This window comes from Haliotis asinina, chromosome 7 (assembly GCF_037392515.1).
Source record: "Haliotis asinina isolate JCU_RB_2024 chromosome 7, JCU_Hal_asi_v2, whole genome shotgun sequence".
Classification (NCBI taxonomy): Eukaryota; Metazoa; Mollusca; class Gastropoda; order Lepetellida; family Haliotidae; genus Haliotis; species Haliotis asinina.
In genome coordinates, this window is record NC_090286.1 from 36,167,929 (window position 1) to 36,192,435 (window position 24,507).

Consider the following 24,507-nt stretch of genomic DNA (forward strand, 5'->3'; position numbering starts at 1 on the left):
TATGTATGTCTCCATATGAGAACAATGTAGTACTCAATAGTGACTATACGGTTTTACACAGCTTTTAGCAATATTCCAGTAATATCACGGTGGGGAACACAAGAAATGGGCTTGACACATTGTACGCACGGGAGATTAAAAGGGGCTTAAGGGCTGATGAGCCAATGCTTCAGCCACTAAGGTACCCCACAGCCGCTGTATTGCACAATAACTAAAGAAAGGAAAAATTCAACTGAATGGCAACACAAAACACGACAATAAATACTTGTGCACCTCAATCTCTCTTATTTATTATACTGGAAAAAGTTGTTAGGAAACTACTAGAGGTAGAGTTGAGGGATTGGGATGAGGATGAGGCAAAATGAAAGGAGCTAATGCATATGTATTACGTAAATATGGGAAATGAAATGAATGAAAAACACACACCACATAAGTAGTAGATGTAATATTTATTTGTACAGTGACACCAACAAATAGGCAACCATAACATAAATACTTTGGACCCAGACTGCAACAGGAAATCATACAACATCACCAATCCTGCAAGACCACAATACAAGTACAATACTGTTGGTTAATCACAGCAATATGTTTTCATCTGTGTAACAAGATGTTGTACACTTTCCATGGAAACCTCAACGTATAATATGATATTTGGGCAAGTAAATGTATGCACATATAAAACAGGGAAACATTTTTGGCCAAAAAAGGCAAATAGATCTGAAGGCACGAAACCCTTGGACGGAAAACACTGTAAAGATAGGCCATGACAAATAACTTCCATCAAAATGTATCACAATGTATCAGTGCTAAATAGGACTTCCACTCTACTGTTTGGCATAAAAACACAACTAGATGTTGGCTGAGCTATGTGAAAAGCAACATGTCAACCGACATCTCTGCTAACAGTCTTCTCTTCTTTGGACAAAAACTAACTTATCACTACAATAACACATTAGTCTAGCCAGTTCAAAATGTGTATCAAACTGTCAGTATAAATAACACATGGCATAATTTACCATGTACATCCCTTCTTTGAGATCACAAAATAAGGAACTGATATTGAAAATAGGGCAATATCAAACTAATTGCCTATTTACCTGAGGTATTTAGGTGATGCTTCTTATAAATAAATAGGTAATAACTGTGTTTGGTTAGAAACAACAGACATCTTTTGCAAATAGCCAACTTGATGACACCTAATTTTTAATATTATTTCGTTTTTGAAAATACTATGAATGCAGTCTATTTAAACAATGACTAACAATGAATTCACAATTATGGCTAAATGGGGTAATTGGTCAATATAAAATCTGTGAAAATATATTTCAATACCATTATTCAAGCTGCCTGTACCAAATCTGCATTATTGTTACAGTTTTGAGCATCATGCAGACACTACAGTGCTTGGTCTGCTGGCATAGTCTGGGAGTGGTGTCTTCAGGCCCATTGCCCGGGCCTCGTCCTGCATCCGGACAGTGTTCCAGGCCATTTTCCGGGCAGTCTGGCCATCCATCTGTGTCTGGAGGAAGTGGGTGATACTGACCAGGGCTTCGTCCATCTTGTCCTGCAGTTGGGACACTCTGACACCGTTCTGACTGGATTCATGTTCCAACTTGCAGAGCTCGGACTCATTATACAGTCCACTGAGTTTAAAATACTCAGTGAGAGCGCCATGGAGCTTCTTCTGTAGAGACTGGAGCTGGAGGGAAGAACCAGTATTAGATGATCAGGATTTGAGTGAGCGAGTGAGTGAGTGAGTGAGTGAGTGAGTGAGTGGGTGAGTGGGTGAGTGAGTGAGTGAGTGAGTGAGTGAGCTAACAAGTTATTCACAGTACCTCACAGTAATTTTAATATATGTTACCCTGATGTGGGACAAATTAAGTGGAAAGAAAGTATTTATGACCATAAAGGCAAAATGACAATTTCTGAACCATATTTCGATAAAACGTTTCAGTCTAGATACTTATACCATTGTTGACACGAGAGTATCATAATATATAACATAGTGGTTGTCATCCCTAAAGTATTTGCATATATCATCAGTATCATTACTCAGCAACTAGTAAAATGACCAAAGTCATACAAAAGTCACTCATGTTGTCTGAACCAACCTGTTTAGTGTCTGTGATGGCACTCTCTAACTTGACTCTGTCCTCATACCCTCGTAGAAGTTTCTCCTTCATCACGATGAAGTCGTTCTGTAGCTGCCGGTACTGAGATGCCAAGTCCTTGTTCTTGTACAAGCATCGCCTCTTCTCAGACTATGTGCACAAACAAAGCAGTGTTAAACATGCAGGTGATCCTCAAGATTCCAGAAGTGAATTTAAGTACAGGACAGTCTTCTGTTGGTTGTATCAGATTTTCTAGATTAGTCTGGTAAACTGTCAAGAACAAAACTATTGGGGTCCGCACCATATTTTAAAAATGTCCAGAGGCCTTGCAATATTAAACATGCCCATTCCCTGAATTGACAAACACATGCTTTGTATTTTTCCTTCTCACAATCTGGTAAGAAACACAATGTAAATAAATGATTCAGCTAAATCTTATCTTCTTCACGTACGCTGAGGATAACTGCATAATAATCAAGTCAGTAGCCAACTTAATGAACAATTGTGTAATTAGCAATCTACAGTTTCCTGTGTGAGAAAATCTACTTCATGAGGTCACCATACCTCATGTTTCTTATAAACATCCTGTCTGGTCTCTAAGAGATGTTCATGTTTACTGGTGTTGTCACGGATACGCCCTGCAATAAGAAAACAGTACTGAAGACTATATAGACGATACTACATGACCTTCTGTGTAATACAGTTTTATATTAAACAAATTACTGATCTGGCATCAAATGAGCGAAATAGAGCTTGAATGAGACTAAATCTTTCACGAGTTTAATAAAAATGGTATTTCACAGGAGCGAGTTTAGTATTGTTTTTATTACTCTCCAGCACAAATTGATAGAAACTGCCTACAGTGTGATGACTTTAGCTGTCCGTGAGTCATGTAACTGGGTCTAATATCATTAGCATTAAGGACCATTATGACATCATATGTCGAGTGGTATTATGTTAGTGTAATATACTGGACAAAAATAGTTTGGGATTTATGTAAATTTTGAAATTATGAATAACTATCTATTTATTCACTGACACACTGATAAAATATCAATCATAAAAATACCAATATCAATAACTTATTTTGTCCAAGCTATTACACTAAAAACATTCCACTGTACTATCTTCTATGGGAGAGCAATAACTTGGAAATATTTGTTGTACATGGAAACGTAGTAGTTCAGTTTGCATGTTTATGTTTGTTCAGAAACTTCAACACTATTCAGTGATCAATGATGTGAGCATGAATCTATGAACCTGGCATATGATGTCATCAGTCAACAAAGTCAGGGAGCTTGAGAACGGCAATTTCATATACCTGATAAGTGAGGAAGTGTTAAATATGACCTGGAATGCCTTTCACAAAGCACTAAGGTGATCTTATGTCACCAAGGTAACCTTAGTGCAGTGTTAAAGACTAGGATTTAAGATTAACCTGTATAAAGTTTGTTTCGTGAAAGGAGCCCCTGGACCACAAACATTACCTCACCTCACACATAAATATCGTTTTCTGATTGGCTAGGCTTTCTTCTATTATTTTCAATGTACCTTACTTAAAAGCAAGGTACATTTCAATGTAGCCCGCTGGCAATGGCAACTCATTTGGTACTTCGTGGTGGTACTTCTTTATCTTGAACAACATTGAATCACGCATAACGCATGGAAATCACTGATGTTTTGTGAATGCAAATCAATGATACATTGAGGGTACATGAATGCATGTCCCCCTTGTGACCTGTGAACAACTTATATTATACTGATACAATAACAGAATCATTAAAGCACTCATTTCATAGACAGTGAACTCTTCTCACCAAGGACCTCATTGTATGACTTGTGGAGATCATCTTCAATCTTCTTGGCAGCAGCGAGCTGAATTTTCAGTTCATCCAGTTCATCACTGAAAATGGGAAATATCAAACCTCAGGAACGTGAGTGTTGCCAAGGTATCACCCAGTTTACCTGTGTACCAGTATAAGATGTAACATGTGATTCCTTTGTAATAAGGACCCCCCAAAGTGTCCATTTTCAATATTAGCTCAAACTAAAAATCTTCTCACAATCTGTACCCCTTTCAACTTGATTCTATTTTGCAAAAAGGTATAAGGAATAGGATTGTTTTCAGGTCACAAAATAAATTACAACACCGCCCTTGAAGATGCCATAGACATTTTCACATCAAAACCATACATGCCTTATTAAACTAATAACAGGAAGGTTTTAGAAGCATGTACACACATGTAGCACGTAGTAAGCAAATGGACATACGTGAGTTTATCAATGATCTTGTCTGTACTGCTGATGACCTTTTTCATCATGTTCTCCGAGGCGTCCATGTCTTCAATCTTCTTGTTCATCATGCCTGACTTCCACTGAATGTGGTCAAGCTGCTTGTCCAGCTTTAGCACCTCTTCCTGCAATGACAAGATAACTATGTCAATACGTACACTAACCCACCACTTGTGAACAACCTTGTAGGTGTCCTACTCAGTCCTATAAAAAATAAGATGTTTGTCCATATCGGGTGTTTAGTGACATTTATTTCTGTGTAGTTACCTGACATTAGTTCCACTATATTTGGCTGAAAATGACTTTTTGACTAGTAGGTATTACATTTATTTATACAGACCAGTATAAGTCTATCATCCATGGAATACGCCCCAGTATTTCTCTACAGTCCAGTCTCCTAAGAAATACTACTCTCTATAGTCCTACATATGGACAGTAAACAGTGGTGCAAGTGCTTGTTGGCTGGTTGGTGTGCTTGTTTGGTGTGCTTGGTTGGTGTGCTTGGTTGGTGTGCTTGGTTTGTTGGCTGGTTTACTTCTGTGAGTGGTATTTTAGATGCTGGGAAGTACAATACAGACAAACTTTGTCACACACCCCAATTAATGATGTTGTTCCCCATAAAGTTTGTCTATATTGGTTGGTTTAAACTACCTTTTATTGATATTTCTGCCGAGATGGTGACCTCTAAATAAAGCTTGAACAAGGCAACACAGTAATTGTTCCTGTGAGCAACAATTTGCTGAACAATCACAAGCTATGAGCCAATCATTGATTATGACACTCCCATCCACTAAGAGGCAACTTATGGCCAGCTAGCATATTCCAACAGTGAAATTCCTACTGTAAGTGACTGACCTTGAGTAGTTTGTGGCGGGGCTCTAGATGACTGATTCTCTCTAGGAAGGTGGTCTGACTCTCCTTGTGCTGTGTCTGGATGCTGGCAATCTTGGTGTCCAGATCAGACTTCAGCTGTAACAGACATCATCACTTAGAGACTGACCTTCATGATATAACTACTAGAAGAGATTTACATTCATATCACAGTAAGAACTAGCAATGATCATCATTCATATTACAGTAACTAGCAGACAAATATTTGATATTTAAATCACTGTCATAGATCACTTCTCAAATTACATCAGATCAGTAGGTGAGATCAACATTCATAGAAAGTCAACAGCAGATATGACATTTCAAATTACAATCACCAGCAGAGACCACGATTCACAGTAAAGTGAATAACATAGATCACCTTCCACATTACTGTCAGCGATAAAGATTACCATTCATATTACATAAGAAGCAGAGATCACAAGTCAAATTACATCTGTTGATATTATAATCACAACCAGAGACCAGGGTCCATATCACAGCCACTAACAGAAATAGTGCTTCCATATTGTCAGCAGTGTTTTGGAACAATATTAGATCACAGCCTGCACCCTGCACCCTGCACCCTGCACCCTGCACCCTGCACCCTGCACCCCACACTCCAACCAAAAATTAAATATCATCAGTGCATTATGAAGACCTTTCCACAAAGATCAAATTAAGAGTTTGACACTGAGATTGAGTAGGTATTCCCATCTCAGAATCACTTAAATCAAAATGTGGAATGACTTTTGAACACTTTTCTTTCTAAACTGTCCTGGGTGTCTGTACAAAACGATCTTAGTGCTAAAGCGACAGTAATTCCCATTCCTGAACACAGACATAAGGATTCCTTAGCACTACAGCTTGTTCAGATAGACTTGATCAAGTGAATATTAATGCATTGCATGACCATGTCACAACTGTTTGGGTCTATTATTGTGAATGGGTGCACCTTTGTTTGATTGTCAACATGATCAAACAGCTGAGAGAAGGTTGCTGTTTGATATCTCAGTTTTGGGAAATCATCAGCAATGTCCTAACGTATTTAACAAATGGCTTTGTAAGAGCACAACATTAATAACATTCTCTGCTCCCCTGTTTAATGAAGATATCTCGACCTGTCGTTTGTGCCATTTGACCTCCCAGGTCATGTATATATAGAGTAGATAAGGTCAAACTGAACATCCTGTAAGGTTTTTTGTACAACAGCAGCCTGTTCTATTCATCAGCCTTCTCACCTTGCCCTTCTCATCCTTGGTGTTCCTCAACTTCTGCACCTTCTCCAGGACATTGTTGACTGCAGTGCCGACTTCGTCTGCCACCTTCTGGGCCTGAGGGATGAAGTCACCAGTCACATATAGAGCTAGAACGTGTTTTTACTTATTAAAAACAAATGTATCCCCCTTCCCCCAATTCAAAGTTGACACCTGAAACAATTTTTTTGATTCCTTCAATTTCAAAATCTTTAAGCATGAAAAATAGGAAAAAACATTAAAAAAAAATTCACCCCCCTCAAAAGGACACAGCTACATGATATGAAGAGGCAGTATTGCACATCTGGTGGAGATGGGTTCAATAGTTTCAGAATTATGCTCTGGAAATAAACATTACCCTTCAAGAAGACCAAATCCAAATTGTTGACGTTATATAAAAATCAAATTGAACAAAAAAGTAAAAGTCCCAAAAGGCACATCCTCATGATATGGTGACGCAGTGTACCAAATTTGGTGAAGATTGTTCTAGTTATTTTAGAGTTATGTTCCGCAAACAATGGGAACACCAACAGATTGCTGAAATGCCTTCTAAAAGACATAAATAATCTTTAAAAATATTTGTCAGTGAACACAGCTTTCTGAAAAGTTAAAAAGCTGATAATATCAGAAGAACATGGTCATAGTTCCAAACTGTACATAATGAGCCTTTGCATTTAACCAGCACAATCAAACAACTCTTGCTCTGCTCTTGAGTATTAGGGGCACTTTGACAACTACATACTGACATAAAGCAATGTGTCTAATGGACACACTGATATAACAGCATCCTCATCAGTGCTACAGTACCTTGGTCTGCTTCTTGGCCGAGTCTTGGCGGACCCTCTCCATCTCTGTGGAGTTGGAGTTGATTCTTGCTTGCAGAACAGTGCGAGTGTGTACTTCCTCCTTCACCTGCCTCTTCAGTGTCTCACACTGGTTCTGAAGACATGGGATAGTCAAGGTAGTGATTACTTTCTACAAGAAAACACTGACATGGGATATTCACGGTAAGGATTACTCTCAACACGAAAACACAGTCATGGGATACTCAGGGAAGTGATTGCTCTCAACAAAGAAACAACACTATCACTATCACTTGTCACAAGGAATATGAGAAGGTTGTTTGTTCATAATGGCCCCTTCCCTGAAAAATTGATCTCTAGTTACTCATGCTTGTTGCAAGAGGCAACTGATAAACACTCTTCTGAATCCCACTGAAATTTACCTCCACCCATCCCTCCTCTCTTCACTGAGTGCACGTGAACACGTCACGTATATCTCTCGACTGCTAATACATTTTGTTCAAGGATTTTTAGAAGTACATGTATTTTGTATTTCATTGTGCTAGTATTAAAATGGGTTCTTGTTTATATACTATTTCTTTTCATCATCTATGTCCCATAATGTATTGATATGCTATGTTTTGATATGATGCTGAACAGCGGAATTGTTCAATATTCGATCATCTTTTTTCTACCATCCGAGACATACCTATGTCTCGAATACACTGATTAGTTGAATTTAGTACTTGGTCCCCAGCAATTGAACTCATTGGGATTTGATTGCATATGCATTTTCATGCACTCATTTTAGAAATTCATCCAGTTGCTAATTCCAAACACATAATATTCCTAAGATGCTCTTTACATTAGAAATAAATAGACATACTTAAATACAAAACCTTTCATGTACATGTTCTTGTAGAGAAAAGATAAGCATGAGAATTACACAAAGTATATCCCTTTACTTTAATCATTTCCTCTGTTTTGAAAGCTTTGTCCTCTTCAGTTCGGAGTTGTTCCCTAATGTGTTGGTTGATGGCAGACACCTTGGCATATTCTTCCATGGTTGCATTGAACAGGGTGTCCGTACGTCGCATCTCCTTGTTGATGCGCACAACATTCTTCTCATCATAGACCCTTTGTTTGTCACTGAAGGTGGAACGTTGTTTATATTATAGAAAGAATTTATGATGACAAGGACAGAAATATTATCCATCGTTGACAAAATCAAACATGTCTTCCCAAGTTTTAAGTGTAGACATCTAATTAATGCTGTCAGTTTCAGCTTGTGCCCGTACTGTTGACATATTCAGCATCATGTAACAGAACAGTCAGTTGTCAGGGTCAAGGTTCAGGTAAAGAAAATGTTCAAGGTCAGATTCAGGCCTGGACCAGGGTCAATGTCAGGTCAGGGACAGAATCCGGGTCAGGTCTAGGGACACTACTGATAAGATTTAATGGTATGAGGATTTAAGGTTGGCTGACATCATACATTACATGTCCTTTCTTTAACCAACTCTTCTTTTATGTAAATCTGAACATATTCACATATCCTGGAGAGACAGTATAAAAGAAGAAGAATATTTCGTATGAGTATTATTATTTGGACAACATCAATTACAAAACTGAATGGGTGTCCTCACCATTGCACCAGCTTGTCCTCACAGTCCTCCTTGTCCATCTTGACCTCCTGTGTCTCCCTCAGCAGTGTCCTTAACTTCCCCTCCAGCTGCTTGCACTTGTGCTTCAACTCATCCCTCTTGTGGCTGTTCTGGGCTTTCTGGAAGCAGCAGAGAAACAGTGGTGATGTCTGCCTTAAGTTATTTACACAAGGTCAATTCTGGATTTTGAAAAGGGTGGGGTGCACATACATGACACTTTGGTCAAGAAGTGACTTGGCTGAGTGTTTGACTGAGCAAACAGGTGGAATGTATTCTTCTTTGAATGGCATTTAAAAGTTGGAGCACTACTGATCTAAAAATAACGAAAACTTGATGGAAAACTTCTTTATCATAGGCAGATACAGACGGGGATATAAGGGAAATGCACCCCACTTTTGTCCTGAACGTTTATTAAATGACCATTTAAACTCATGAAAATGAAGTGTGCACCCCCAGTTTCTCAATAGTGGGCACCCACTACTTTCTAAAAAAGCAGTATCTGACCCTGTTTATTACACTGGGAGCCACATTTTGGTGTAGTTCATCACTTGCTTGATAACAATGTGGGAACCAGTACATCAAAACCCAGCTCCCATCAGAATAAGGAAAGGTATTTTTATAAATGTATATTTATCCTTAATTATGATGTATCTGCTGGATAAACTGATGGAATGAGTATGATAAAGCAATTACTGGACAGACAGACAGCCAGACAGAATGGATGGAATGAAACAGATGGATGGCAGAAGATGGCAGGATACTAACGGGAATAGACACCAATGAACTGACGGAATGAATGGAATGACTGCCTTGGTTGGATAGAAGGAATAACTTCGAGGAAGAAAGGACTTTTTGTGACAAGGGTGGCATGATATCTAAGCCCTCACCATTGTCCTGAGTTTCTGCTCCAGCTGCCGATTTTCTGACTCTAATCTTCGGTGTTCGAACTCTGTCTCTGCAATTCTAGTCTGGAAATCTCGAACCTTGTGAAGGAAAGTTTGATGCATGAGTATACCAGAATAACCTTTCAACGACGGTAAGATATTGAAATTAAAACAGAATGAATGTAAACAAAGAAATGTTCACACTAAAGACTCATCTATTTAAGCAAGGCATGGTGTTGCAGCACTTAAAATGTGGCTTCATTATTCCCATAGTCATATACCTTTATAATATTTGACTTGACAGATAAGACATGCATATTGAAATCTAAAAATGGTCTGAGTGAATGAAATTTGGTGCTAAAATAAGAGAATCAGATAACAATCAGAGGATCACTTACAAAATTCAGCCGAGGTAAAAGTGATTGTGGAACAGAGACCTGATACATAAGATGATCAAGGATGCAGCACACAGAACAAATAATCTACCTGGACCCTTTTCTACAGAACTATCTTAGCCCTATGAAGACATAAGTCTCTGTTTGGGTATGTGAGTTATGATCTCAAACATAATTTGCAAACATGCCCTGCTCCAAAGTCGCCGAAATACTGACTTTACCTTGGTTGCCTGCATCTCCTCTGCCACCTTGGCGTTCTCGTTCTTCACCTCCAGGATCTTCATCTCCTGGTCGTTGTCCTTCAGCTGCTGTCGGATGTCGTTCAGTTGGTGGACATATGCATTGTAAGTCATCTTTGCCTCTGACAGATCCTCACTGGAGAGGACAAAGATAGCATTGTCAACATCATGAATCTTTGGCAGAGCAGACCGATCACCTCTCTGATAGATACCCTTCTCAGGAAATGTAGGTATTTGAAGTTTGCAATAGTCCATTAATGTATTAGGTGTAATTAACAGCAAGCAGCTTTGTGAAAGGACATTACATCATTAAATAGTACCTTGATAAACTTTAATGTGGCTTTTAAAGACACAAACATGTTAAGCATCTGCAGATCAAACATCGAAACGCCTTACTTTTGAAAGTCTGCATCAAGTAAACAAACACATGAATAACAATGTGCTAATTAATCCATGCCAGCATATCTAGACATAAAGGACAGTTTATAATTTATGGCTGGGGGTGATGATTTTTATGGAAAAGTATGTACAATGTGAATGGCACCCCCAAATGAAACTGAAACTGGTAGCGTACTAAATCAATCCAGTTCAATGACATCCCCCACCCCACCCATCCCCCTTCCATAATTTTTAAGCTTAATCTTTTAATATTTCCATGTACAGAATTGCTGACCCTATCCAAATACATGTGTACAAAACTGATGACCCCTCCCTCCTCAAAACAATGCCACTTGCCAAATATTATGAACAGTCACCAAACAAGACAAGAGATATTTTTTAACAACCGTCAATATATAATGTGAAACACCTCTTCAGTCATAACTAACAACGGATTAATACTCATTGTATACCTGATCTGACTAAGGTTGTCCCGGACAGTGTCCAGCTCTCGCTTGATGTGTCCACGTTCATTCTCTGCCTTGTTGACCGCCTCCTCCGACTTCTGTTCTGTCTTGGCCTGCCTCTGTTTCGTCATCTCCAGCTCCTGGTCAGTCTGTAACACAGGCAATGTAATTCCACTGATTCTAACACATTCATCACATGAGTCTCAATACGACAGATTTCCTGACTGGAAACAATCACTCAGATTTCACACAATATGATATCAGAAACATAGGCCTTCTTTTGGTTACCACTGGTATGAGAAAAGAGGACATTCAAAACAGACCTGGAGATGATGCCTGATTAAGGAACTATGGGAAACGGTTTAACCTTGGAAACTACATAGCAAGAGCATAGCTACTGATCCACAGAAATGAAGGATAGCTGTGGGGGCTCTATGCTTCCCAAGAAGTAAAGAGGATTAAGACAAGTAAGAAATGAGACCAAGAGAATCTCATCAAATCTCTTGATATGACATATATCATGATGGGTCAATAAAAGTGTATCATCCCAAGACTTGCCAAGAAATAAGAAATAAAAACTTTATTGATGAGTGTATATACCCAATCACAAGGATGAGATACTATTCATCACTGTTGAACATTTTCATCCAAAAAAAGGTTTGCTATCATGATCGCCAAGTAAAACATACAGCTGCAGAGGCAGAGAGACTTGGAAGTTGGAATGTCATATTGAATTGACACTGGGGAAAATGATGATGCAACAATGGTCTGCAGAGCATTATGATAAAAGCTCCTCTCAGATTCCTCCCAGGGCTATTTTGGCCTGTATCTCTGCAAATGGTCAGTCAACTAATCAAGGTAATTTTACCAATGACTGTTGGAGAAAGAAGCCGTAACATTCCTCTGTCTATCCATCAACACTTGAATGATTACTACAGCTCCAGATACACAGTCACAAGCCTCTGTAGCTCAACTCCATTTGTTTCGGAATATGTGTATATAAGCATGATATCAACCCTTATGAAGAAGACCATATAACTACTCTGAAAATTGATGCATGACAAAAATGTGCTGATGAGGAAAACCCAGTTCTAGATAGCAGTGAAAAAAGAGATCAATTCAGTGCTATGGCACAATGGTTCCAAATATGTAGTCCTTTGATTTTGAACAATGAAGTGTTGTCCTTGGATTTATTTATGATTGATGGAATATTGTATCCAATCTCACCTCAGCCTGCGCCTTCTTGATTTTGTCCATGGCTTCCATCTCCAGTAGCAGTTTTTCCTGGACCAGGGGTCTGTAGACACAAACATACACTCTCCATTATCAGTCAACAACCCTGTCTCACCATACCAACAGTCATACACTTTGAATTATTAGTACATAGCCCTGTCTCACCACACCAAGTCATACACTCTTCATTATCAGTACACGACCCTGTCTCATCACACCAAGTCATACACTCTTCATTATCAGTACACGACCCTGTCTCATCACACCAACAGTCATACACTTTCATTATCAGTACACAACCCTGTCTCACCACACCAACAGTCACACACTTTCATTATCAGTACACAACCCTGTCTCACCATACCAAGTCATACACTTTTCATTATCAGTACACAACCCTGTCTCATCACACCAAGTCATACACTCTCCATTATCAGTAAACGACCCTGTCTCATCACACCAACAGTCATACACTTTCATTATCAGTACACAACCCTGTCTCACCACACCAACAGTCATACACTCTCCATTATCAGTACACAACCCTGTCTCATCACACCAACAGTCAAACACTCTTCATTATCAGTACACAACCCTGTCTCATCACACCAACAGTCATACACTTTCATTATCAGTACACAACCCTGTCTCACCACACCAACAGTCATACACTTTCATTATCAGTACACAACCCTGTCTCACCACACCAACAGTCATACACTCTCCATTATCAGTACACAACCCTGTCTCATCACACCAAGTCATACACTTTCATTATCAGTACACAACCCTGTCTCACCACACCAACAGTCATACACTCTCCATTATCAGTACACGACCCTGTCTCATCACACCAACAGTCATACACTCTCCATTATCAGTACACAACCCTGTCTCACCATACCAACAGTCATACACTCTTCATTATCAGTACACGACCCTGTCTCATCACACCAACAGTCATACACTTTCATTATCAGTACACAACCCTGTCTCACCACACCAACAGTCACACACTTTCATTATCAGTACACAACCCTGTCTCACCACACCAACAGTCACATACTCTCCATTATCAGTACACAACCCTGTCTCACCATACCAAGTCATACACTCTTCATTATCAGTACACAACCCTGTCTCACCACACCAACAGTCATACACTCTCCATTATCAGTACACAACCCTGTCTCATCACACCAAGTCATACACTTTCATTATCAGTACACAACCCTGTCTCATCACACCAACAGTCATACATGCTGAATTATCAGTACACAACCCTGTCTCACCACACCAACAGTCATACACTCTTCATTATCAGTACACAACCCTGGCTCACCACACCAACAGTCATACACGCTGAATTATCAGTACACAACCCTGTCTCACCACACCAACAGTCATACACGCTGAATTATCAGTACATAACCCTGTCTCACCACACCAACAGTCATACACTCTCCATTATCAGTACACAACCCTGTCTCACCACACCAACAGTCATACACTCTCCATTATCAGTACACAACCCTGTCTCACCACACCAACAGTCATACACGCTGAATTATCAGTACACAACCCTGTCTCACCACACCAACAGTCATACACGCTGAATTATCAGTACACAACCCTGTCTCACCACACCAACAGTCATACACGCTGAATTATTAGTACACAACCCTGTCTCACCACACCAACAGTCATACACTCTCCATTATCAGTACACAACCCTGTCTCACCACACCAACAGTCATACACTCTCCATTATCAGTACACAACCCTGTCTCATCACACCAAGTCATACACTTTCATTATCAGTACACAACCCTGTCTCATCACACCAACAGTCATACACGCTGAATTATCAGTACACAACCCTGTCTCACCACACCAACAGTCATACACTCTTCATTATCAGTACACAACCCTGGCTCACCACACCAACAGTCATACACGCTGAATTATTAGTACATAACCCTGTCTCACCACACCAACAGTCATACACGCTGAATTATTAGTACATAACCCTGTCTCACCACACCAACAGTCATACACTCTTCATTATCAGTACACAACCCTGGCTCACCACACCAACAGTCATACACTCTCCATTATCAGTACACAACCCTGTCTCATCACACCAAGTCATACACTTTCATTATCAGTACACAACCCTGTCTCATCACACCAACAGTCATACACGCTGAATTATCAGTACACAACCCTGTCTCACCACACCAACAGTCATACACGCTGAATTATCAGTACACAACCCTGGCTCACCATACCAACAGTCATACACTCTCCATTATCAGTACACAACCCCTTCTCAACACTCTAATAGTCTACTGATATACATCTAGTTGAAACTTTTTCTGTGAATAAAACTGCCACACTTCCTGATGATTTTAAGTTTTCATAATATGGACTGATCAATCTTGAACTTCTAGGCAGTGTGAGTGAGTCTTCAAACATGACTGAATGACCATCACAAAAACCACAATGGCTATTGCTGTAAACATTACCCATTTCATTGGAAATGATAAAATTAAGATGATCAGTTAATTATTAATGTAAGCCTCATCCTGCAATACAGATCATAGAAAGTTCATTCAGTAAAATGAAGCATGTATTTCCACAAACATTCTTAAGTAAAAAGAATGTTTCAACAAACTCTACACATGACTTACATATGCCTCTGTACAAAAGCAATATCCTCCTTGAGTCTGTTATTGAGAACTTCAGCAATTTCTCTCCTGTTCTGCATGCGCGCCTCATTTCGACCTCGGTATGCAACATGCCACTGTAGCTCATTCAGGTCGAGAATACATGCTTCATGCTCTAATGAAGACAGAAATGTGTGTGCAGGTGAATCATGCAATAACTGAACGTTCACGTGACTTGTGGAGAAAAGATGTAATAGAACCAAAGCATGAGTGAGTAAATATTTCTAAATGCCTCATCAACCATTTTGCAGCTATTTGCACTATTGTCTGTAGCTCACTTGTTTCAAACTGATTTTGGCCGCTGGTCACTGAAGTCTTCTACATTTATCAACTTATCATACATTCTGGTTCACACAAAATTATGCTCTGTGTACTACAATATATACTGAACAGCAAACAAAATGCAACTCTGTTTTTTTTAATGGAAGACTTAAACATGAATGCTCACTTTTATGAGAACCATTTAGAATTGCAATGATATTTATCACTAGTGAATTAAAACAACTTCTACCCAGTTGTCTGTTTTTTAACATTATATGTTAACATGTACACAAGAAAGTTTGGACTTTCATATCAATTTTCTTGTTTCAGTAGGTCATGCTTATAAAGTGTACTTACAGGCTGGTCCAGATGTTGATTATTGGACCAAAATACTACATATAAATAATGCAGTATAATGCTTACTTAATAAAATGTAACTTCTAATACATTTAGGAAAATGCATGATGAATTCAAAAAGAATGTAGGTGCACTGATTTCTACTTAAGATAAAAGCAAACTATGCACATGATGTACGCTAAGTAAGGAAAGTATCCATGGGAGATAACCCTTCCCATGACAGACAATGAAAGACAACTGCTCGTACAACAACCAGAAAAATACCATGCAGCTGAGTGAAAACAGCATACAATGTAGTCAGACCACTAAGCCACCTGTGACTGGCCTCACCTCTTTGAACAAGCACTGGTAGATCCCTCAGCCTCCGTAGACACAGGTCATCAATCTTGCTGGTCAGTTTAGTGACCCTCCCCTTCTCATGCTCCAGCTTCCCCTCTGTCTCATGCCGGTCATTCTCTAGTCTGGCCAGCAGTGTGATGACCTCATCAATCACATCCTCAGCCCCAAGGTAGGGAATCTCCAGACCTTCATCCTCGACCTCGACATCCTCTGCAAGTCAGAAATAGTCAGCAAATGAGTGAGAAAATACATTACTTTATTTGCTTTAAAAATAAAGAAGTAAGAAATGATGGCTTATAACTGCAGCGGGACCAGAAAAAACAGTGATTGATATTAAGAGCATTGTCCATTGCCATTGTAGCAGGATGACAATACAATTTAGTGATCAACAGCATGAACATTGCAACTGGGATATGATGACATGTCAACCAAGTCAGCCAACCTGACCATCAATCTCCTTAGTCGCCTCTTACGACAAGAATGGGTTACTGAAGATCAGTTGAAACCTTTACAGGTCTTATGTCAGTGAGACTGACCACAGTATCCATTAAAAAGCCAATGAGGTATGCTGAAGACCTAAATTAAACTGGAATTCTCATAGCAGAAATCAAACTAATAGAGGAATTTTCTTTTTTCCTCTCACTTTCATAGAGGAGATGGCAAACTAGGTCATGTTAGTATTGCTAGGTAAACCCACACTCTGACTGACCAATCTATCTGTATGATATTTGTTATCTTGAGCCAGTCAGTGAGTCTTTTACTTTTAATCTTGGCAAAATGAAAGTCCCCACAGAACAAAAATATTCCAGTGACAGCCTTCTTTCGCACAGAAAACTTTCCAGATTATATCCATTTCACAAAAATCAGATATGCTTTCCTAAAGGCTTGGTTCTCTCTTTCCAATAAATGAGAGACTTCTGTGTTGGCAGGCTGATCCAAAAGTTCAAATGACATGGCTTCCTATGTATGTGCCCTCAGAACCTTCACACAAAGACATATTGTATCAAAGAATCACTGGCCAGTACATCTCTTATTTATGGGAATATCAAAAAACGTTTAATATGCATCAAATATTCAAAAGACTAAAAGCTCTAAACAAGACGATGAAGCAGTATATTTCTAATAATAACACTGGCCGAATCTAAATGTCATCGTAACAGACGTCATATTGTGAAGGTACTGAGATCAGAGATGATCCTCCTCAAACCTTTTTCAGCCTTGGCACCAATACCCTTGATCGACAGGTTCTCTTGGGTTGACACATGTGAGGAAGCCTGAGAAAGTTCACTGACTGTGCTTGACTGGCGACCTGATAAACTGCCCGGGCCTGCCTGGACGTCCACAAACCTCAGATGTTTTCTGGGTCCTGGAATGTTATTATATTTATAAAACCAAACACTATCTAACCAAAAAACAGGAAGATGATAAGTACAAGGAGACAGATGGATCCTATATGCATATATTGGTTAATATATATTTAGTTTAATGCCGCTCCACTGATCTACTGATCTATCTTCACCCTAAGCTAGTCACAAACCCCTAAAATTCCAAACTTATTGTGACAATACCATCAGCATACCGTTCCACCAACCAATTTTACCCAAGTCAATTGTAAAGTTGAGATCAAGAGTTTATGTTTATGTTGCCCATGACTAACTTAGGATCACTACGATCAGTCGCAGGGAAAACAAAATGGCGACTTCCACTATTCTGTGTGAAGAAGAAGAGCAAGCATTACACCATGAGTTAGTTTTTCAGGATGCATTATCTATATACATTACCAGTGATGTGATTGTGGCAGTCCTCCACAAAGATGGAATCTTTAGCTTTCTTAAATGTCGTGCCTGGTCTGACAGAAGCAGACAAAAAGGAATGATGGTGGACCCATACGTCAGCCAGAATTGATATTCCCTTAGGAGAAAAATTGCTCTTACTCGCTGAAGGGTTCTTCTCCATGTTTACATCTGGTTTAAAAACTACTTCCATCATCTGAATGACTATGCGAAGGGAGATAACTCTTGCCTTGAATTTTCTTTCTAAACACGAAAGAGTCTCAAGCTTAGCTAGGAGCTAGAACATAAGATTGGGACCAGCTTTGACTGACCTAATATCGGTTAGTGGAATGGACGTAACTTTTGATAAAGGGAATTGCAAAATTGGTGTAACTTGTTAAGAGTTATCTTAGATAAGATCGGTTTGAGGAATGGCACACAGTTCTTTAATGCCACACTCTATTCCCACTCAATGATGGCAAGCTGTAAATAATCATTTCCAAACCAGCGGCTGATATCATGAGCACATCAGATATGGCAAGAGTACTTTTGATCAAAACGGTCTTCTTTCACAACCAGCATGGGTTCATAGTTGCTGGAAACCTTTTGTAAAACCACATTGGAAATTGACTAAGGGAGACAACTCCGGACTGACCTTGGATGGAAACAATGGAATCTCTCCTACTGGACGACTTGCTCTTCACCTCCTCCTCTACCTTCTTGAACCACTCATCAATGATGTTCTGTACCAGCTCCAGGTGAGACACAGCTTTCTTCACACATGGCTCAGTTGACCCTGTCAACTCGCAACTACGACGACGGGCAAGCTGAGGTATCTTTGGCCAGTTGGCGGGAAGAGGGTACACTTTATCTGAAGCGTTAGAAAAGAAAGTTAGTTTCATGTACACCCTAATCTACATCATGAAGATAACTAGACTGAATTATTTAATAAGCATCTAACTTTTGGAAAACTATAAAGACTCACCACATCATGATGAAGATGAAACATAATAACACAAACCAATTAGGAGACTTTAATTTGTGGGCTGTTCTATTGTATGTATCATCAAGCCTTGAATTCAAGGTAATCTTCCTTTATGAAATCATACTGATTTCATTTGAGACAAAACATAACATATCTCACACAATAACCTTGCTGCCTTGCATCTTAGCTGTTTAGTTAAAAAACCAAATGTATGTTACCCAGAGACCATTTACTGATATATAGTCTGTGATGTTATCCAAGTATGAAATGTGTAAGCATACTGTCTAATAGTCTGTTCTCTTACAGCATAAAGGGCTGTCCATAATTTATGGCCAGGGCAGTGATGATGTTTTTGTGTAGAAGCAATGTGAATGACACCCCTATCCTCTCTAAAATTGATGTACAAAGTAAGACACCCCCCTCCACATGTAATGTACACAATGTCATATCAATTACCCCAGCCCATAACTTTTAAGCATGAATGTTTTATTTGTCTGTATAAAATTGCTGATATGCTCCAAGAACATGTGTACAAAACTGAGGAGTTCAGGTGAATCTCCCTAGAACAAAATGGGTGCCTCCCACCATAAACTCCTCATTACGTCACCTAGCCATGACGGTCCCTAAGCACTACATAGTTGGATTTTCATTAATCCGTTGTGTATCCCCCATGACAAAATAGGTTGCTTTAGTCCTATTTCAAACAAGAATCACCACACGTTAAGTCTACAATCCCCACACAAGTTAAATCCCTTTATTCATGAAGAGAATTACCAGTTTAAAAAGTCACTTTTGTCTTGGCAAACATAATAATATGTGTGGATGTCAGCACACTCCACATGCAAAATACTCAGTGAAACTGTCATTGGACGTAGAAGAGATATCTGACAGCAGATTACATCCTGCAGCATCAAGGGGAACAAATGAGACTTTCAGGCACATAGCACGTCAGTTCTTTCATGGAAGCCTGATAGGTTGCAAAGCTACATATTTAGATAGTATTGAGGACTAGCTTGACCTTTTTACCCACAATCATGTGTAAGTAGTGGTTTTTATATAATGGTAGCTACACCCCTGACTTTTTATCCACTTGTTACTACCTTTAGCTTCTTCTGTCTCTTCATTTTCTTGACTGCCATTAACAGCTGTGGAGAAAAACACGGTTGAGAAACTGGCTTTTTCCTTGGGGACTTATATATGTTTCATCTTGTTCATACATGCAGATAATCAAATGTACTCAAACTTGACCACTTGTTCCTTATTACTTTAGGTCTTGATTTGATAATGATTGTATGTGAATTAGGTACACATTATAAATGAAGTCTTTCCTTTGCTGCTATAATATGCCATATTCAACAAGAAGACAATCATCACCACAACCATCAGACATTTCATCCAGAGTGCAGATTGATTGCTGTACATCTTTACGCTTGCCAACATTACCCTTTAAATATTTCTTGTCTTTGTGCCAGAGCTTAACTTAAAACAGCTTTGAAATTTCACCTTTGTCTAGCAGGCCATTGGACTGAGATTCCTCATTCTTCAGAATTCCTGGCTTGCTTGGAGAGGAGAAGCTGCCCTCTGCGTAGCTCACCTCCTCCAACCGAACTACTTTAGTTGTCGACATCATGGACATTTTGTTACATGGACATGACACTACACGAGATCTGAAAATAACAATTGAATTCTCTTGTGATGACCAGAGCAGTTTAACTGATTTCGCTAAAACAGTTCAACTTTGTTGATTTGGACAGTGACATTCCATGTGAATCATCAATATTAACAGATATCTCACACTAACATTTGAACCTAGAAATAATATTACCTTATTATATTTAGTATATTTATATATATTTAAATATACTGAACCATATAAATATTTCATCCTACCAAAACTTTTGCCAGATAAGTTTCATCTTAATTCTAATTATTATTCCCTTTTATCTGTTAGCTACACCTGTTTCATAGCCAATGTTCAAGAATATTTGCTTCCTGATTCTGTATTTGAAACAAAAAACATGTCGTCAAAACACAGGTACTAAAGTAATGATGGGAAAAGGTTTTTGTGTGTATTTCCTGAAAATGACAGTGCACATGCATCCTTAGGTGTCATCCTTATAAGAAGAGCCACCAAACATGCACAGCATCATTCACTGTTTGACAGCAGTGACATGCCACGATTATCAAGTATAGAGAAGGACCAAATTTGAGAAAGACTGTATACTGGCCATACTGTAAGACATGTTGCAAATCATTTCTCTGTTCATGTTTGAACAATATACTGCCTGTAACAACGAGTTCAAGCCACTGGAAGCACAGCCGACCTTCCTCACAGTGGAAGACCTCCTGAGACAACATTGAGGCAAAATCGGCAGACTGTCTGCCATCACCTGCAAAATAGTTTTGCTAAGGCTATGGAAACTGCACGGACAACCCTCGGGAATCACTAGAGTCCAATCAGCGTTGACACAGTGCGGAGGCGTTTGAGGCAGAGAAACATCAGATGTCTTCCAGCAGGACAACTTGCATGCCCATACTGCCAGAGCAGCTTCAGACCTTCTCCATCAACACGGCATACACTAAACTCTTCAATGGTATGCCCTCAGTCCAGATTTAAACGTGATAGAACATTTGTGGGATAAGTTTCAGAGGAGTTTCAATGATGTGCAACAAAGGCCAACAACTGCAGCTGGAACTCTCTCAGGCATATCACCTAGTTTCGGTGCAAGTTCCTATGGCCTTCATCAACTGTCTCATCCATTCCATGAACAGACGATGTAATGCTGTTCTCAATGCTCATGGAGGCCATACACATTACTGACTCTCGGATCACACTGTTGCGCCACCTGTCATCATTTTGACTTGTAACTATCTGAAATTCCTCCTTAAGTATTGATGATCAAACATGTCAATTTTGAAGTCTTTCTGACAACTATTATGCTATTTACACATGTGTTTGAATTAAACTGAGTACCAATTTCATACTGGGAATGATGGCTGTTTTTGCAGTTCAGTGTACATATCTGCAAAAAATAAGATATCTTATCAGGGGTCTGGAATACAGACAATGTCTTTTCATCAACATCCAAAGCTTTACAGATTAACAGAGGGTGAACCAATGAGGTTCCATGGTACATGTAAAATTCCTGCAATGTTTTAAACATAACCTGTAGGAGTGTTTCCAAACAATGTCCATGAGACCCCTGATAATGAACTGTCAAACCATACATATGTGACATACAAAATCCCCCTTTCAAGATGTACGTTTTCTGTTTCGTGATAGTTTTATTTCTGTATTGATATGCTTTCAAATACAGAATCAGTGATAAACATGATGAAATTCAGGAAATTGCCACAAATTAGAATTCTCTTATACATGAATGATGTTCAAGTACCTTAGTATGCTTTTCTATCCAGCTTGTTACAACTCTGGTAACAAATGGTTCATGTTCTGTGAATACTTACTAATCATGAAGACTAAGATCTACTGATTAGAATGTGTATAATATTAATTTCACATGAATGTGGATCATCCAAATGATGTTTTCTATTTCCTCACCTTCTATGATGCTATTGAGGTAAGACACTCCAAGGTGCTGAAAATGGTGTACTGGGTTTCCGTAGTAAATTATTTTGTGAACGAAATATGAATTCAGTATTTTAACATCGTTCAGACTACCATCAGAAAAGATCTTTTATTTCAGAAACTGTTGCATTCCCATGCATGTCATGCATCCTCTATCATTCTCATGCATGTCATGCATTCTCTATCATTAACCCGCCTTTGTAGTCAAAGCACAGTCTCAAATTCTTGCCAGACGTAAAGTCATATGTTTTCGTATGGCTGTATATTTTAGCGATATACTAGCAGGGTAAGCCTGTTGTATCTAAACTCTCACACTATATTTGATTATGAGGTAGATATTGCATCAATGATCCCCGAGTTAAAATTATAAAAATTATCATAGGGTTTTTTTTCACTGTTATTGCATGAAACTTTGATTCGCAATATATTGATGTCCCACTGAAGGCAGGGATTGCCTTATTGACATGCAGGTTGCTTCACATGGATTTTCATGCATTATCACGCTATAAACGAAAATCATAATGGCTGATCGAAAACATGTCGATCAGAAACATAACACAGGAGGATATATTAATGGGTCACCATCAAGCACTTATCAATAGCATTTCTAGTGGAAGTTGTCTCTGCATAGTTGGACTTCTATCCCCTATGTTTCAAACAGATATAGAGCCACATGGCTCTGTAATATTTACAAGTATCAAAGAAATATGACTGACTGTTTTCTCACATAGTGCACCAAACTGAAAAAACGGTTCTGGGTTGTCTACTTAACAAGAAGTATCACTGATTTTAAGACTTTTGATCACCTTTGCAGTGACAGAAAGTCTTCAATAACATTACCGAACTGGCACACATATCTCTAGGACCGTCTGGATGATAATAGTGCACAGAATCCCCCCTAAATTTTCATTCTGGTCAAATCAAGTCACCTGAATATATATCAGACCCCACTAAGAAATTGAATGAATTACAGCAAATTTGAAGGAACTGCATGTAAAATGTAAACAAGCGCAGCCTACTCGTGAAACATTTGCAGTGATATTGGTAGTTTGGTGGTAATAACATAAACACAACACCCCTAACGGAAGCAATGTTGGTAATACATGAACACCTCATACATAAACGCATTCAACACGGGTGGTCAGCGATGGATAATTATAAAAATGAAACAATAGAAACTAAAAACAAAACTCATCGAGACGGGTGCTCCTTCCAGTGACGCCATGTTTAGATGTGTGACTTTCAAGACGCAACTGACAAATCACGGAGCGGAGCCGAGAAATCTCTGAAGATGGCTGAGTGTGTTTCAAGTATTACCAAAATTGCTCCTGATAGGGGTGTTATGTTTATGTTATTACTGCTAAACAACCAATATCGCTGCAATTGTTTCACAAGTGGGCTGCGCTTGTTTACATTTGAGATGCAACTCCTTCATATTTGCTGTAATTCCTTCAGCTACTTGGGGGTGTGGGAGCTGTATATTGCTCATCTAATAACAGTGAGTTTTAACATGACTCTTTAGTTGTACCTTAACCTACTGAAAGACATATCCAACTTTTCCTTAGTGTCAAGAAAATACATTAAGTCTGTAAAGTTCCCTGATACGGATATAAAACAAAACGTGATAATAAATTCTAGATTCTAACTTCAAAACATCGCTAAGGACGTTCCCCGACAGAACAATATTTGTAAGTAAACATAAATCACAAAATTCAAATAAAAGCTTACAATCAAATCAGAAAAATAACTATTTTCAAGCGCACAAGAGATCAGGTTTTGAGTCTACGGTCAACTATAAACACACAACGTTGATATTTTTACCTCATCAGCCGCCATTTTGACGCCCAGTGTGTCACTACGGGCGGAATGTACCGGACATATCCGTAACCTCACGACTATAATGTCCG

The 24,507-nt window shown here is 39.0% G+C and overlaps 1 protein-coding gene across 1 annotated transcript; it reads right to left on the reverse strand.

Moving 5' to 3' along the window:
• Positions 1–432: 432 nt before the first annotated feature.
• Positions 433–24,464, reverse strand: LOC137290761 (coiled-coil domain-containing protein 178-like). Its single transcript, XM_067821878.1, has 21 exons — positions 24,422–24,464; positions 20,518–20,681; positions 20,115–20,159; positions 18,685–18,900; positions 17,465–17,623; positions 16,249–16,467; positions 15,265–15,415; positions 12,566–12,635; positions 11,345–11,487; positions 10,476–10,629; positions 9,863–9,958; positions 8,958–9,094; positions 8,280–8,463; positions 7,340–7,471; positions 6,518–6,610; positions 5,262–5,375; positions 4,386–4,531; positions 3,932–4,017; positions 2,679–2,752; positions 2,115–2,264; positions 433–1,702 (listed from the first exon to the last, which is right to left on the reverse strand). The coding sequence occupies exons 1-21, from the start codon at positions 24,424–24,426 to the stop codon at positions 1,388–1,390; spliced, it is 2,853 nt and encodes a 950-aa protein (XP_067677979.1). The 5' UTR covers positions 24,427–24,464; the 3' UTR covers positions 433–1,387.
• Positions 24,465–24,507: the final 43 nt, after the last annotated feature.